This window comes from Sander lucioperca, chromosome 10 (genome assembly GCF_008315115.2).
Source record: "Sander lucioperca isolate FBNREF2018 chromosome 10, SLUC_FBN_1.2, whole genome shotgun sequence".
Classification (NCBI taxonomy): Eukaryota; Metazoa; Chordata; class Actinopteri; order Perciformes; family Percidae; genus Sander; species Sander lucioperca.
Window position 1 is genome coordinate 30,726,171 of NC_050182.1, and position 16,491 is coordinate 30,742,661.

Consider the following 16,491-nt stretch of genomic DNA (forward strand, 5'->3'; position numbering starts at 1 on the left):
TACCTGAGAAAGTCATGGTCTTGTTCATTGACTGTAAAAACAATGGGCGACTTACATTCAATTTGTAAAGATTTTATAACTCAGTCAATGGAATCAACCAGTCCAGCTGTTCATAGTCACCATACGGTCTTCCTGTAAACTGGGGGGGGGCTCAGCATCCTGTGTGCTAACTGGCTACCTGGGCAGCATGTCCTGTAGGTCTGCTACGACATAGGCCACCACGGCCCACAATGCTGAGCAGAGATTCATGGCTTGAGGGTCCTGAACAGTCATGGTATCACCTTCACTGTGGTGGAACCAAAAGTATCGATTGTCTGCTACATGGAGGCTAGCACCTGGATGAGAGATGGAGGGGAAAAAATGATAAAATAGTAACTGCTCCACTAAACGTTACATGTTGTAGAGTCAACTGTTCAAACAATCCTGCACTCAAAATCATTACATTATACACAACATTAAAGAAACGCCATTTGTGCAACTGATGTAATCCTCCACCATTTGTCTGTGGAAGGGTTACGTGGGTCTGACTAATATAAGGAGTGGTTAAATTCCTTTTACCAATAACTCATCGTAGGGGTTGGCGTTTTCCGGTCCTAGCATGTGGAAAACAACCAAAGCAACTAAATACTCCGAAATTGGTAAAGAGAGAAGGAAGAAGTTTGATACAATTTCACTTCTCTTTGTGGCGATGTTTTTATTTCAATCTGCTTAACTTGTTCTTTAGACTGTCTGGCCTTAGGCTTGCTGATGTATTAGGAATTAATCATTATTTTAGTAACAATGTGTTGGCATAGACACTTTTTTTTCTTGAAGTTCTGATACATACTTGTGTTTAAATGACATACTAGGAGACGTATTATGAGTTTTACCATGGCAGGTGATCATTTCTGTCTAAATCCAGATGGCATCCATTCTTACCCTTTATCCTGGTCCAGGTGCCAGCTCTTTGGTTTATGTTTTTTTAAGCTGATTGATGCTAAGGATACCAGTTTCACATCCATAACCTCTTGCACCATTTTGGAATCCATTGTTGACCATTCATCTGTCTGCCCCCCCCCCCCCACACACACACACCTGACTACCACTATCTTCTGTGAGACCCTTTCCTTATCCTACCTCCTCACCTTAAGACAGACACACACACACACACACACACACACAGCCTGCATATGTATTTACCCCCTTTGCTATGAAGGCCCTAAATAAGACGTGCTCCGTTTAGCTTCAGAAGTCACAAAAATAGTTCAAGAGTCCACCTGCGTGCAATCTAAGTGTCACATTATCAGTCACATGATATCAGTAGTATCTTCTGAAAAGCCCTAGGCCCTTCATATTAATAGTCTATGGCCTTAATACATCTGTCGGTACACGATCCGTTCTGCACATGCGCAAGATAATACTGTTTTACCGAGGATACGACCTGCACGATCTGTTCCACGCTAGCCTATGGCTAACCTCCACCGGGAAGTTAACGTTAGTTTAACTAACAGCTAATTCGGCTAACCGCTAGCTGACAGCTAGATTCAGTCTAATAAAATAACGTTAACTCAAACGTAATGGGAAAAGCAGGCTACAGCTAAATTAAGACTTCACAGTAATAACAATAAAGACAAGTATTGAGTGATTGTATTTTAAATGAGCACAAGTAAAGTAGAACTGACGTAACAGCTGTTATATATGTTAGGTGTTTGTTATATATGTCAATGTTTATTTTCAAGTTTTATTTTGAGGGTCTTTTAAAGTTATTACATGCTGTCTCAGCTAGCAGTTAGCCGAATTAGCTGTTAGCTAAACTAACGTTAGCTTGCCTGTGGAGGCTAACGGCAGACCGCTACAATCAGCTAGCGGTTAGCCGAATGAGCCGTTAGCTAAACTAACGTTAGCTTGCCTGTGGAGGCTAACGGCAGACCGCTACAATCAGCTAGCGGTTAGCCGAATTAGCTGTTAGCTAAACTAACGTTAGCTTGGCTGTCGACCAGAAGCGTGGAACAGATCGTGCAGTGTCGTAAATCCTCGTACAACCGCGCATGCGCGAACATTTTGCGCATGTGCAGAACGTATCGTGCAGGCAGAACGGATCGTGTACCGACAACATCCATGGAAAGGCCCAATTTGTATTTGCGAAAACTCTCGCGAGACCCGCAGCCCGACGACCTATCCTAAACATCAACCTCAACCATCTCGCGACTTTTGCGAATCTTGGGGTACCATTTGAGCCAACCGGGCGCGGAGAAGAGTTTGTTTAGCTAGCCATGTTGAGAAAAAGACGCTGTTTTTATAATTGCGAAAGCAAATACCATTTGTATGGATTACCGAAGGAAGACTCAGTGAAGAATCAGTGGTTCAAATTCATGTTTACCACTGTTCCTCAGACGTACAAAGGCCCCTACCTTTATTTGTGTTACCTTCATTTTGAAGAGCATTGCTTCCTAAACTGGGCACAGGTCAAGGCTGGATTTTCGCAAAAGTTAATGCTGATAGAAGGGTCAGTTCCCACTTTGTTAGGCCATTCTGGAGATTCAGGATCACAACCTGCGGGATGTGCGTCAGAATTAAGGCTCAAGGAGGAGCAGGACGGATCGATCCCGACTGTGCGAGACCAAAGTGTGAAATCAGAGCCTGATGATATTGTGGTATCTTACACGGCATTGTTGACTCCACCAGCGACTATGGTATTTTCATGCTCAGCGTGCGTCTCAGTTAACCTCTGTGTAGAAAGACTGCATGCAATATTGCCTGCAACATGTGCCGGTTGTTTAGCAGCTAACGTTACTATGCGAGATTTACATATTACATGGGAACCAACAATAAACTTTTTGTCCGCAGCTTTCTTCAAAGTCATTATGTGATGCCGAGTTAAAAACACGACCGCTGTGTTAAAGGACGGGGGCTAACTGTTAACTGCGCAGGCATTTCTCCAGGAGTACTGTTCTGCTGGCTGTTGGGAGAAGTTAACCTTCAGGGCTTTCTGCTACAAATCTGGTTAAGTTTAACTAGTTGGTTAGGTTAATGAAAACATCATGGTTTGGGTTAAAATAGCTGTAAGCCCTTAAGGCTCAAACTTGTCCCACGTGCTGCTGCTCGCTCTCATAGCTTTTCTTTTTCTACTCTTCAGCCTACTTTTTCCTCTTCTTCTTTTAAGTGAATTACCGCCCTCCACAGGGAAAAAAAAAAGAAAAAAAAAAAAAAAAAGAGTAGTAGTTCGTGGCTCTCGTGTGAGCTCCATTGCTACCCAGAAACTATTAAAAACACACTAGTTCTTTCATTATGATGAACATTGGGTATTTTGGGGGTTTATTTTGAGTCGACGACCCCTCTGCAGCGTACCAAAACACTGATATCAGCCAGGGTTTCATACGTCGCATAACTAAGGAAGTGATCCCATCATCTTCTGGGGTGCTAGGGTGAAGCCATGGGTATCCATGGATATACAATAAGAATTGGGGTATGGGAGGAAATAAGCCAGGTGTAGCTACATATTGGTATCTTTCAAGCTTAGTTTCACTATTTTCAAAACGATGACAGTCGTGTTTTTGGTTGCAAAATTGCAAAAGGAGAAATTGTGAGCGTTCATTTATTACCAAAGGATCTGAAAAATCCCAAAGAACTGGTGCAGCTTATTTGTAGTATTTTGTGTGTCCTAACCACAGGAATACATCAAAGCAGAATGTGCTTCAGAATTAGGGCTCAATGAGGGAGGATCAATCCCGACTGTGCAAGACCCAAGTGTGAAACCCAAACCTGTAAGTAAGAATACTATAGTAGATATTCCCAAGGTACTGTTCACACTGCACTGTTGATCCCTCCAGGGACTGGCATTTTTATTAAGAGTCCACCCCTCATACACCTTCCTGCTGCTGTAAATACTAGTGCACCAAATCTGCCATTGAAAATACTCCCAAATAAATACACTGTTAAGCCTGTTTGAAATATTTGTGATAATGAAATTGTTCCTGTTCCCTGTGTTGGTGTTTAGGGCACCGCTGACTGTTCCTGTCGAATTTTGCCTCCTGTAAGACACGTAGCCTCCCAGACTGACCCCCCAAAGATAAAATCAGTCGGCACACAGCTATCTATGCAAACTCTGCAGAATCCCTTTCGAAGTAAAGGTTTGTAGTCTTACATATCTATATACATATATTTTAGTTTTTTGCTTTTACTTACTATAATAGTGTGCGCTCATTCATTTAGCAACTGTAGACACAACTGACAGAATTACTAATTTATTTGTTTGTGCATTGAAGCTATCCAGGTGAAGATTCCCAGCAGAGATTGCGGTGTGGGCACCGACACCTTCCCCTTGGACAGTCCACTACTGCTCCTACAACCAACATTAGTAAAGAGACCATCCAAGAGACCTCGACTCAGCCTACAGACGAGGAGGAAGGCCCTTCAGAACCCAGATCGTCTGTGGCCGTTCATAAACCAGAGGACTCAACATGACTCTGTGGACTCAGTCACTGTCGTGGATTAGCGGTCTCTTTTCACCTTCTCATGGAGAGGAGTTGGTGGATGACAGATTAGTGAATGGGACAATAAAGACTGCTGAGAACTTGCGCAAGGCACCAAGCCCTCAGCTGCTCCTAAATTGAGGGAACTGATTCTCCTGTTCGGTCACTGCTTTAAAAAGGGGGGTGTGTTTGTAGTCTGTCTGGCTGAAGGTTCATATATTTTTGTATTCCATTTGTTTTCAGTTCCTCTTTTACACGTTATATCATGATGTCTTTCAGAGTATAATGTGATTTCACTTCTACTGAAACTAGACAGAGAAGAAGTTTGGACCACATAGACTCTGCCAAAACCACAGAAATAGATGTACTGTAAATTACAGACAGGGAGGTTTAGTTTCAGCTCTACAAGTGTACAGCATGAAGTTGGTTCATTTAAAGTATGTAAAGCTGGACCCTTTGTATGTGTTTTATTATTCAACTGGCTATGTAAAGAGGTGACTTTCTTGGTATTTTTCTATAGGAAAAATAGAAAAACAAATACAGGTTCAGTAGATTTGCTGTAATAAAAAAGTTATAATATACTAATCTACTGTTATGGTTCTGTTATTCTGATTATGTGCTGTTAACTTTTATTTAGTAGTTTTTTGTTTAGTTATTTAGTAGTGTTTTTAGTGTTTACAGACCTGTAATGGGTACACGGTCCAAGGAGGGAATCTCAGGGCCCTCTTTTCCAAAAGCATCTTAAAGCTAAGATGACTTTACTTGTAGAGTAATTCACCTCACAAAAAAAAAAAAAAAAAAAACTTAAAATGCCCATACATTTTCTGAACATTTTACAGTTTCAATTCAGATTTATATAACTTCCACTAAGTAAAGTTGAGTTTAATACTCAAAAGGTCCTAATGCAAAAAAAAGTGTAGTTGGCAACACTATTGGGATGATAATGAAACAGGAAGACATCTGTAAAAGCATGTTGCTGGAAGAATTTGGGTCAGGAACTGGGAAGAGGCCCCTTCATTACCTATTCACATCAAGGACACAAGGCTCAAATTAATCACTTTATAAAACAGGTTAACACCCAACTGGAGTATGTACTCTAAAATCAGCCAAAAGCTGCTGAGCATGTGCTACTAAAGCATCACTGAAGAAACTAAAACATAATACATTTGAAAATGTTGATATGGCATAATGGAAAATATAATGTAACCTAAAAAAAAACATTTAAAAGAAACGGGTTTAGCTCACGTTTCAAAAATGTTACCTAACAAGCTCCCATTTCATCAGCAATCCCTCCTGCCTAGAAGTTAAACTCAGGGTTTTAAAACTAGACACCTTCCCCATTCCCTTTAAATAATACAGTTTTTCAAATCAAATCCATCCCATCTGGACTAATCCAATGTATCACTTGTGGCATCCAAGATGCACTATCCTCAATGATTTGGCATAAATATAGATAATAAGACATCTAATAATGAACATATTGGTCAATCTTCTATAAGTAAAAAAAAAAATGGCTTGTAAAAAAATGGAAGAAATAAATTGGAAAATATTCTGGCTTTTATATACAGTATTCAAAACTTTACATACAATCTAGATACCGATAACTCCTTAGTTGATAAAACATTAATGCAATTATTTTGTCAGTGTCAAATAACGATGGAATTTAAATTTTTTCAAATCTACAACTGTTACTCACCACGTAATCCTTCAAGATATATTTTACTATGACAATGTGAGTACAGGCCAAGAATACTTCACTCTTAATTGTCTTGGTTTATAGGGGAAATTCTATTTACAAACAGGTTCTGAGCCTTCTTTATCTATTTTATTTTTGTTTGAGGAAAAAGCACTAAATCATTTTTATTTATTTATTTATTACAGATGTCCGTAGGTAAATTAACAATAAAAAAAAAAAACAACATCCAGGGCTGTGAAAACATCACTAAATTGAAGAACAAACAAAGTCCTGCAGAAGTCGTTCTACCTTTAAAAAGTGCCTTTGCGCAAGGCACCATACCCTCAGCTTGGAAATGTTACATGTTTGATAATGGAAGACTGTCACTGTATCCACATACTGTAGCACTCTATCCTTCCAATAATTCACCTTGCTTTAAAGCAGGGACATTTGTGGCGCCTTGTTATGCACCGAAATGTTTAACAAGTTTTTTTCAATCCCTCGTCTAAAAGTTTTACCACAATCTTTCTGTGTATATTGCAATTTCACTTCTACAAAAACCAGACAAGAGGATGTTTGGACCACTACATCTTTAGCAAAGCCACAAAGAAAGAAACACACTCAGATATTAAGCACAACATTTGTGAAGGTTCCATCTGTTGCAAAAATGTGTCAAAATGTAGCTATATTGTTATTGCTTTATCCAGTCTCTCACTTGTACTGCTAAACTAGAAGAAAGTCAGTTTCAATTCAGTTTTCAAAGAAATTCCATTTAAAGTGAATATCTGCCCCCACTTCCCTATTCTATACTGCATTATGTTCATAGTTCATCCATAAGGATGTGATTCTGTGTACACAGGACTTTCAAGAGAAAATATGTTATTAAAACCAGAACCACAGAAATAAGGATGAGTTACTTCATATTTTAATTGTGTGCTTACGACAGACACAAAATTACGTTGAACCAGGTTAAGCATATTTCCTAAGTTGATGTAAAATGAATTTTTACTGTGCCCAATTATCCGATCATGATCATTTGCTGCTAGTTGCAGACAGACAGATAAAACATATTTATTCAACTAACCTGGTACTCCTGCCTGCATCCACGGTGAGATGTCTGTCCCTTCTCCATGTGCCTCCAGTTTGGTCGTATTAATGGGAAACAACAGTTTGACCACTTCTGCCATCACCTGTTGATACGGACACAGCTTAGTGCTTTTCAGCTCATCGCTAGGGGTGGGAATCTCTTGGCACCTCACGATTCAATTCCGATTCAGAGGCCAACGATTCGATTCTAAACCGATTATCGATGCAACAATTTTTTAATGTACATTTCCATGCATGATTTAAAAAAAATATACATATAAATCTGAGTTTGCTACTCAGAGTTTGCTAATCACTTCCTAGACAAAGCAGCTAGACAAAGCTTAGATTTTGACATATATGGTATTTGTCACACACAAGTTTTAATGAAATGTTTTGTCTACTGAGGTTTTTATTTTGTAGTCATTCCATGCTTAAGCCTTAAACGTGCTTGTGAAAGTCACCTTCTCTCAGAGTAATCTTTCATGTCAGAGGCTCAGTCATGTTTAAAGGTGGATAATTGGCTTCTTAGAACATGAAACATGAGGTGGTCAGATGTAATGTGATAAAGTGGATGAACAGCCTATATGTGTTTTGCCTAATTATTTTATGTATGTCTTATTAGATCATGTGTATATATACAAAAAAATGTTTTTCCTTTTGGCCATTTGGCCGTTTTTTTCTGCCTAAACTCTAAGTTGTTGTCCATTATCCCATCCTCTTTCAGTCACTCTGTTTTCTGATTTGTACTTGTCTGGAGACAGTAACTTAAATAAAAATCAACACATGCATTGTCTTATTTTTTACTTTACATGGCCTAGATACTAGGGGTGTCACAATTTCAATTCTAAATTGAAATCAAACGAATTGAGCTTTCAATTTCAATTATCGAAATTAAAGGCAGGATCAGTGATTAACATAAATTATTTAAAGGAACACGCTTATTGGCGTTATTTTGTCACTTATTGGGAGCAGTAGGCTAGATGGAGCCGGTTACCTCCAGGATCTGTGCTAAGCTAGGCTAGCGGTGGATGCGTCAGACAGAGTTACAACACGCACGGAGATGAGAAGGGTATGTATGGACTTCTCTAACTCTGGGGGATAAGGTGAATAAGACAAAGTCCCAATAAGTCGGCGTGTTCCTTTAAATACGACCATGTTGTGTGGTACATTCCAGAAAAAATATGGCTATTATTATAGCACACTTGATACCATGTAGTCTCTTGATTTTTTTTGTTTTTTTAAGCATTACAAAATTTAAATGACAGTTGTCAGGGCATAAAACAAATGATCTGTTGATTATTTACAAATCAAGAGTTGATAGTCTGGCATAGCATAGCATGGCATAAAAAAAAACTGAATCGTGACTTTTAAAGTGGCTATACTGTAAGTAACTTTAAGTTTGTGTTGATTCTAATGGCCGCTTTGGACAAAAGCAGTAGTTTTTAAACCACACCTGCTGTCATAAATATCTTCCTTACGGTGCTGTATTACCTACTGTATTACTGAGTTAACGTTACCGGGAGGTCATATAGTCGCGATGAATGTTTTGCTCAAGACAGAAAATGATTCCTTTACAATAAGAAAATACGTTACAGATGCATCGTTGCATTTGCATATGGTAACTTTGGATATATATCGTGAGCTAAACCGGGGGTCACTGTCACAGTTTCGTTACACAACGTTACAGGGGGACAATGAGAAAATAAGATAACACAAACACTGACTGAAAAGAAATAAATACTGGGCACTAAATGGAAGAGGGACTTAATTTCATGTAGGCTACCGACATCCAAACACATCTCGCATTGTGAAATATTATAGACTATAAATAGTCTTGTTTGCTGTTACAGGTCATTTATGATCATCAGATGGAAAATTAAACTGTTTAAGAAATATTTAAAAGTTCTAGAGTTACTTTATATCAAAGGTGTAATCTAATCGTGGATTTGGAGAATCATTACTTTTTAAATACTGTTAATTGTGTGACAGTGTTGTGTTTTCAATCCTACCTTTCGTGCTGCATCACTGCCAGTAAACTGCAGAGCCACCGGGGTAAATGTCCCCAAGTCCGACTCCATGACCAGGTCAAAGTTGGACATGTTCACCTGGGTGGGGAGAGGAAGGAGACAGAGCAGATAGAGGAGGTGAAAGAACAGAGAGATCAAGAGAGAGCATGGACACATACAAAAACAATCCAAGGTGTGTTTGAATGATTAAACACAATACAAGCTTCAGTCAATATGACTAAGATACAGCTGCCTTATCTAATTGAGGCAGTTTAAATTATAATTATATATCAAATGTAAGAACTGGACAGTCCACTGGGGAGTGGGGAAGTACACTGGTGAAAGTATTTAGTTTGGTACGAAACATCAAATGTACAAAACTTGTACCTCTGTTTTTAATAGTGTAGTTTATTGTGGGTCAAGGCTTGGAGGTAAGCAGCCGAAGTCACAAAAAAAGAAAACTGTAAGATATTGCTGTTTAGATCCTTCTAACAGAGAAAAATCTGGTAGGTATCCGAGGCCTGTCCAATTCACTGGAGTACATTTCTACACTCCAATACTTTCACAGTGTGGTCTGACCCGTCCTGATTCTTACTAGCAGGAACAATATGCTTTACTGCTTTTACAGTGTGTTTCTTATTAGGTACTACTGCAGTAAAAGTAGACAGTACCTTATGTAGATTATAGTACTGCTGCGCGCCGACTCCACCCTGCTCCTCAGCTGTCCACAGCACTGTTCGCAGGGTTCTCCTCGGACGCAAACCTGGACAATATAGACTTAAATGAACACACAAGCAACAAATATATAAGGAATGATAGATATTACAGCTCCAAATGCCTGATGAAAATGCAATGCAACTTTTCTTTAGAACTTGTAATACACTCTAAAGTTTACTGTATTTCTGACTAAAAAACCTTTACATTAGATTAGATAATACTTTATTCATCCCACAATGGGGAAACTCACTTGTTACAGCGGCAGTTTTTCCACAATAAAAACAAACCAACAAACAACCAAACAGGCAAAACAACAGACAATGTGCAAAAAGTACTGAATGAATGTAAAGTAGCATTATATAAAAAGTATTGTAAAGTAAAGTGAGGTGGTCATAGTACGAACATTTTTGTAGTGTAAGTAAGTAATTGACGTGAAATTAGATTGAATAATATGTAATTAAATAACATAGCAAAAGTAATTAACAATAATATAAATGATATTGAAGTGTGACCATAATATAAATATAGAAAAAGTAAGTACTCGGAATGGAAAAATATAAATACAGATAACAATAAAAGATATACATGGAGCCATGGTGAGTGGTGGGTAATTCATAACTGGACCTTGTGCTCTTGGCTGGATGAAACTGTCCCACTATAGGTTTATTCAGTTGCATTCTTTTGTCAATAACAATACTGTACTGCATATCCGAGCCTGTTTCCTAATTATGCATGTTCTTGTTCCTCTACAAACAGTTGAAGGAAATTACTGTTTATAGTCTGAGGAATTGTTTTGTAACTTGTCCCTAAATTTAGAATGGGATACTCCTCGTCAAGATAGTCACTAACTGGCCGTTGAAGTTTATTAAAGCATCAGTATGGAAAATGTTTTGCTCCCTTGTTCGTGGAGCTTTACTATATTTTACTGTTGTACATTGTTCTACCAACTGTTAACAGTTGTACTGTAAAGTCAGTTTGTAAATCATTAACTTGACTGTTTGTTTTTGAGCTTGTGTAAGCTTGCTGCCATCTGTATACTTTTTTTCTACATCCAATTTTACAGTATGTAAATGTTTAATTCTGTGAAAGTTCATCTGTGAAGCATCATGAACTGTATATGTGTGTGTCTATACGGTATGTCTGTGCCTATATTACCTAAGTCCTTGATAAGTGACAGGGCCTCCCAGGAAATCATGGCTCCACCTCCGTCATCCATGGCGCCTTGGCCCACATCCCAACTGTCCAAATGGCCGCTCAGTAAGACAACCTAGCAGATTGGACAGATAAAGAGATATAAACGTGGAAATGAGAGACTGAGGTGGGAAACTATTGCTAGGTACGTATCCATGCAACCCGACCATTTGTCTGATCTAAAGCGAAGTGCCAGAGAATAGAATCAGATAACGCTCGCTGACCCACATCTTGTCTACAATTTATTAAAGCACACACCAACACATATACACACACACACATACAATATGCTTCAAATATGACTCAGTATTTATAATAAAAAATTGCTTTTTATCAGTAAGGACAAACAGACTTACAAAAACAGAAAAACAGACAACATTTTCAGAAAAGTTCAGAGTAACATCGCCATTTCCAAGAATTTGAAGGGGTGGGATTCCGGTCAGCGGGATGATCCTGACCTGAGGTTCCAGGTTACAAAACATTTTCTGACCTGAGCCAGCCCAGTCTGGACAATAACCCGGAGGCCACACTACCATTAAAACGAGAGTGTTTCTCCTGTAGGCTCGTTATAAATTAAATCTATCAGTAATCACAAATGTTAATAGTGTGTACTCTACACGCCTAAATGCTTTTAGCATGACATAGGAATACCGTACATCAGCTGGGAATATAAAACATACATACACATTTAGTAAAGACAGAGACACACAGACATGGTGCTGTGTGCAAATTTTATGAATCAGTGATTTTGCAATACCAGAAATGTTTCTAAGTTTTAATAATAACCCTTAGAATTAATAATTCTAAGGGTTAATCCCAGACTAAAGCATGCATCAGGGTTTTTACAATCCAGTCTTTGCGTCGGAATTTGCTCATAAACACACTAAGCTTATAATAATTCAGCCCACCTGCAGTGTTGAAATAACAGATCATTCATATGTATTCAAACTCAACATGGATCATTTTTGTTGTACTGTAATTCATACATTGGTTAACCTCAGAAAGATCCTTCTGCTCCTGTTGACTTAATGTTGTTACACTTTCCCTCTTTCTACTGAGGGGTACAGCTACCCGACTATTGCCGACTAGTCGTCTTAAGGCTGATTTATGGTTGTACGGAGGCTCCACGCAGAGCTTTCGCCGTAGCCTACGTAAGTGACCGGAAGTTTATACTTGTGCGTTGGTGTGTGCGTCGATCTCTTCTACGAGAATAGCAGGGCCGGCATGCATGTGGAGTGTGTGGTAGAGCGAGTGAGCGAGTGACGGTGATTCGCTCCAGAGCAAGGACTCTAGAGAGGAAATCTGTAGCAGGAAAAGTTAACCATCTCGTTGATTTCATGTTGTTTATGTAGAAGGAGAACCAGGAAATGAGTCGGGGGAAATGCAACGTTACCAAGCCACAGCCGAGCGACGTGCAGTGTATTTTTTGAGACGTCAGGCTACGGCGTAGGTTCTCCACATACCTACGTACATAGCCATGGTATCGATTTATGGCTCGCTGGTTTTTACAATGGGTTGACAGTAGAGACAACTAAATATGTTGTAGTTAACTAGTTTAAATGAAGAGAGATCAACAAAGTATGAAAAAGATGTTTAGATGTGGTTCAGTGACCTGTAGTTTAGATGGGAATAAAAAATGGTATGATTTGTGTTTTTAGCCGTAACCATAAACAGAAAGCCTACACATCAGGACATTTTGATTTAAAAAGGCAAGTTAAGTGGGTGGAATAAAAAAAAAAAAAAAAAACAGCAACTCATCACTCTCAGATGACTCTGACTGGCTTTGAAAGGCTAAACTGTTGAAATGACTCACTATACCCATTTTTCTATGAATGTGGGCAAACACACTCCAACCACGACTGCTGCTACTGCCAGCTGGAGCACAAAGTCACAGAGCCAGAAATGATGTCAACCATGCCATGTGTTTCATTTCCCTTTTCTATAATGAGCGACCACACAATGGTTCACAGATCAGAATAGTAACAGCTTACATCAGCGAAGTTCCTCAAATCCATGTCTCCTGAATTGTTCTTCAGTTAGCACAACTTTTCCCCCACAAATTAAACCAGAGGGACTGCTGTTGAGAATAGAGTTCACTTGAATTACATGCATTGGTAATTGCTGAAATATACTCGACATAATAATACTATACAAACTAAGTTTGGTCGTCTTGGATTGTGATGTATTTGCAAGCTCAAGAAGCTGAGAGGAAGTAAAGGCTTACACACATACTGTTCATCGTCACACTCCTGGGAAATTCACAGTGCAAACACCATCCACCTTCATCTGCCAACAAAACATATCTTGTCAGATATTACAAACTGTACATACGCCTCTGTCTCAAATGCACACTTCCTTAACAACAATAACTTGACTGATGCTCCAGGCAACCTCCACCTATATACAGTACACACATCATGATTCACAGAGGACACTGTGGAAATTCCACACAGATTTCAGGCGTGCAATACATACAAGCAAATGGTATGCTATGTAATGGTGCTATGCAGTTTGGTTCACACAGGTTTTACCACTCATCTTCACAAATCAGTGAAGCTGAGCAACCCTGCTCAGCTATTTAGGACATGCTTGTTCAACCCGACTGGATGGGAAAAGTTGATTCTGCTTCTCTTCCACTTTTATTCAGACAGACAAACAGCTTTGAGTAGACAGTAAGATACCTCAAGACAGTGTCTTCCAAGGATTCCAAGTTAAATCTGGCCCACTAGTTCTAACTGTAACAGTGGGCAACATGTGCCTTGGTGCTGAGCATGCCACATCTGGTATCCTAAGCCCACTGTGCCGTTTCAGCCCTGTACACTGACGACAGAAGCATTTTTTAATCATACTGCCTCCTCTGCAAACAGAGAAGCATGCATTTGGAGATTTGTGCAGCAGCACCTTGTCCGTTTATCAGGTTCTACCTGCTAGACGTGTCTTGGTCCTTACCCACATATAGTGCTAAGGACCTGTGTGTGACAATGTGTGACACTGCAATGCATAGCTGCAAGCTGGGTCAGGTAATGTGTTTGCTCTGCACAATGATAGGCTTCTGACTTAGAGCAGGGCATATTTTGCCAACTTATTCTATGATTGACAAGTCTAATAGTTAAAGTGGTAACTATACGTTGTACTTAGGTGTCTGTCTATGGTGCACATAACCTTTCATACAATGCATGCTGGAATCTGATAATTTTATCCTATTTTCAGGTAAATCACCCTGTTAAGCAACACTGTGGATCCCCATTGACTCAAGTTTCCTACACAGCATACTAGTTTTACTTTACAAAATAATATACAAAGAATGACTGCAGGTTTTAATAGTCATTCTGCATGTTTACATTCATGTGTGTTCACAAACCACGACTCTGCTGGTATAATCAAAGGATAGGTTCATTTCAGCAGGCCTGTAATTTAAGTTGTTTAGACTCGCCAATAGAAAAAATGCTGTGATCTGTGAAAAATGCAGGAATGTCAGGCTTGTTGTAAATTCATATAACTAATTTCCCAATATCAGAGTTTGGGGATTCGTGAAAATAGGAAGCCAAGGCGGGGACATTTCTTGAGAATTTCCAAGATCCTAGAAATAAAAAACTAAAAAAAAAATTTCAAAACACATCCAAAAACACATAATTAACAGATTAATAGTCTTCTTACAAAATGCTTTCTTTCCAATGAAACATAATTTATACTGACTACCTGAAAGTTGAATTTCCAACTAAGCCTCAGCACTTCTATGAAAAGACCCCACCCACAAAACAAAAGATGACTATACAGCTCTGGGACTATCTGGAGTTGGCAAAAAAAGAGGTTACACCATTCTCTCCTCGCCCCACCAAACCGAGGAAAAGAGAGACTAATTAAGAGAGAGACAAGAACATAATAATAGAGTCCTTCTTGCGACATCTGTTTCTCATACAATTAATTTAAAAGGCCCACCAAAATAGTTTAAATAAGTCAGACAGGCAGGTGTCTGTGATGGGAGTGTACGATCTACCTGCTCAGGGTGTTGCCAGCCTGTTATTTCAACCACTGTGTTGAAGGAGTCAGCGTCCGGCAGAGTCTTGGCTCCCATTGTGAGTCTGACCACGATCTTCTGCCCTCTCTGTGCCATACGCCACATCAGCTCAGCATCCTCTACAGTAATACAGGCTGAAGGGATGCGCTTCACTCCAGCTTGGTAGTCCTGCCAACCTGTGTGGGGACTAGAGAGGGAGAGACGTAACAGAGACATATTATTGGATGGATGGATGGATGGATGGATGGACGGACGGTTACCTGTTAATAGAAAAAGGAGTAATAGATCGAATGAGTGTGGCCAGAGCTCCTTCTTTGGCTGCCTCAGACGCGCCATAAGCACGGTAAGCCACCGTCTCCCCATAGCTGACAAATGGTTGGTTAAAGACCACAATCCTCCCCATGGCCTCACTGGCTCTACGCTTCAGTTCCTCAAAAGACTGAACCACCAACACCTCTGCCTCAATACCTGGAGAGATAAGAGAGAGACATGGAGGAGTAAACAGGATGTGGATGACAGATGACAGCCATTAAAAGACTTTTATATAGTATGGTCTTTACCCTCAGGTGGTGTCCCTACACTGCTACCCAGTCCCAGTATAGCCAGACTTTTGGCCCTCGGTGCAATCATTTCTGCACTCTCCTTCCCTCTTACCCAGTGTGGGATTTTGACTGGCTCTGGAAAAGAAAAGGGTAAAAAGGGACACAAACTACTGTTACACTCAGCAGAGGGCAATACATTGCTGAAAGAGATCCCTTAGTTTGTGAAACATTTATCCTCATTGCACACTTCTCACAGCCTGCATCCAAGGGAGACAGATAACAAGGCATACTCACCTAAATGTACATCCAGCCCATCCTGCGTCATAGCATTGTACATGTATTTGATAGCCATCTCCAGGTTGTGTGAGCCACTAACACGGTTCCCTATGGCGTCGGTGAAGTCAGCCAGCCGTCTGTAAGAGCGGTTCTGGGCAGCTCCAAACACAGCCAGGTCAATAATCTGTTTGGCCACATCAGCATAGCCTGCTACCTCTGTAGCTATGTCTGAGACTGGGTTCACACAGAAAAAAAATCAAATACAGTGTCTTTGTCACTTGAGTAGATACAGTAAGTGAGGAGGTAAATATACAGTCATGCCACTATGTTATATAATTTTATTTGCACATAATCCAAGGCTTGTACAAATGCATTTCCCAATTAAAAAGTACACACAATAGATCAAGGAAGTAATATTAAGTTACAGTGACTACCTTACACAGTACTGAGCATAATGACCGAGTCTGCACATTATATCAATCTGCAATAAATGGACTGGTATGTGGGTGTTGTCTAATATATCCCAAAT

General features: G+C 39.6%; 2 protein-coding genes and 1 long non-coding RNA gene across 9 annotated transcripts in view; 2 read left to right on the forward strand and 1 right to left on the reverse strand.

Annotated features, from left to right (window-relative positions):
- The window catches only part of LOC116049247, a 28,372-nt gene extending 23,706 nt beyond the window's left edge, over positions 1-4,666 (forward strand). For 5 of the 7 annotated variants that reach the window (XM_031298726.2, XM_036006283.1, XM_031298723.2 and 2 more), the window contains 3 exons: positions 3,651-3,743; positions 3,977-4,109; positions 4,245-4,666. In XM_031298726.2, the coding sequence (XP_031154586.1) occupies positions 3,651-3,743; positions 3,977-4,109; positions 4,245-4,474 (456 nt within the window). In that variant the 3' untranslated portion in view covers positions 4,475-4,666. Of the gene's footprint in view, positions 1-2,136; positions 2,673-3,650; positions 3,744-3,976; positions 4,110-4,244 lie in introns of those variants that run through there. The other 2 variants (XM_031298725.2, XM_036006285.1) reach the window with 2 other exon arrangements.
- LOC116049246 (carboxypeptidase Q) overlaps positions 1-16,491 on the reverse strand; it is an 18,888-nt gene continuing 2,397 nt past the window's right edge. Inside the window, exons 3-11 of the mRNA XM_031298722.2 lie at positions 15,981-16,196; positions 15,705-15,821; positions 15,405-15,612; positions 15,124-15,331; positions 11,091-11,202; positions 9,890-9,981; positions 9,222-9,317; positions 7,211-7,316; positions 1-335 (exon numbers count right to left, since the gene is read on the reverse strand). Of these exons, the coding sequence (XP_031154582.1) occupies positions 175-335; positions 7,211-7,316; positions 9,222-9,317; positions 9,890-9,981; positions 11,091-11,202; positions 15,124-15,331; positions 15,405-15,612; positions 15,705-15,821; positions 15,981-16,196 (1,316 nt within the window). The 3' untranslated portion in view covers positions 1-174. The remainder of the gene's footprint in view (positions 336-7,210; positions 7,317-9,221; positions 9,318-9,889; positions 9,982-11,090; positions 11,203-15,123; positions 15,332-15,404; positions 15,613-15,704; positions 15,822-15,980; positions 16,197-16,491) is intronic.
- Positions 10,328-16,491, forward strand: part of LOC116049250 — a 14,577-nt gene continuing 8,413 nt past the window's right edge. Inside the window, exons 1-2 of the long non-coding RNA XR_004104844.2 lie at positions 10,328-10,410; positions 14,441-14,449. This is a non-coding gene — a long non-coding RNA (uncharacterized LOC116049250). The remainder of the gene's footprint in view (positions 10,411-14,440; positions 14,450-16,491) is intronic.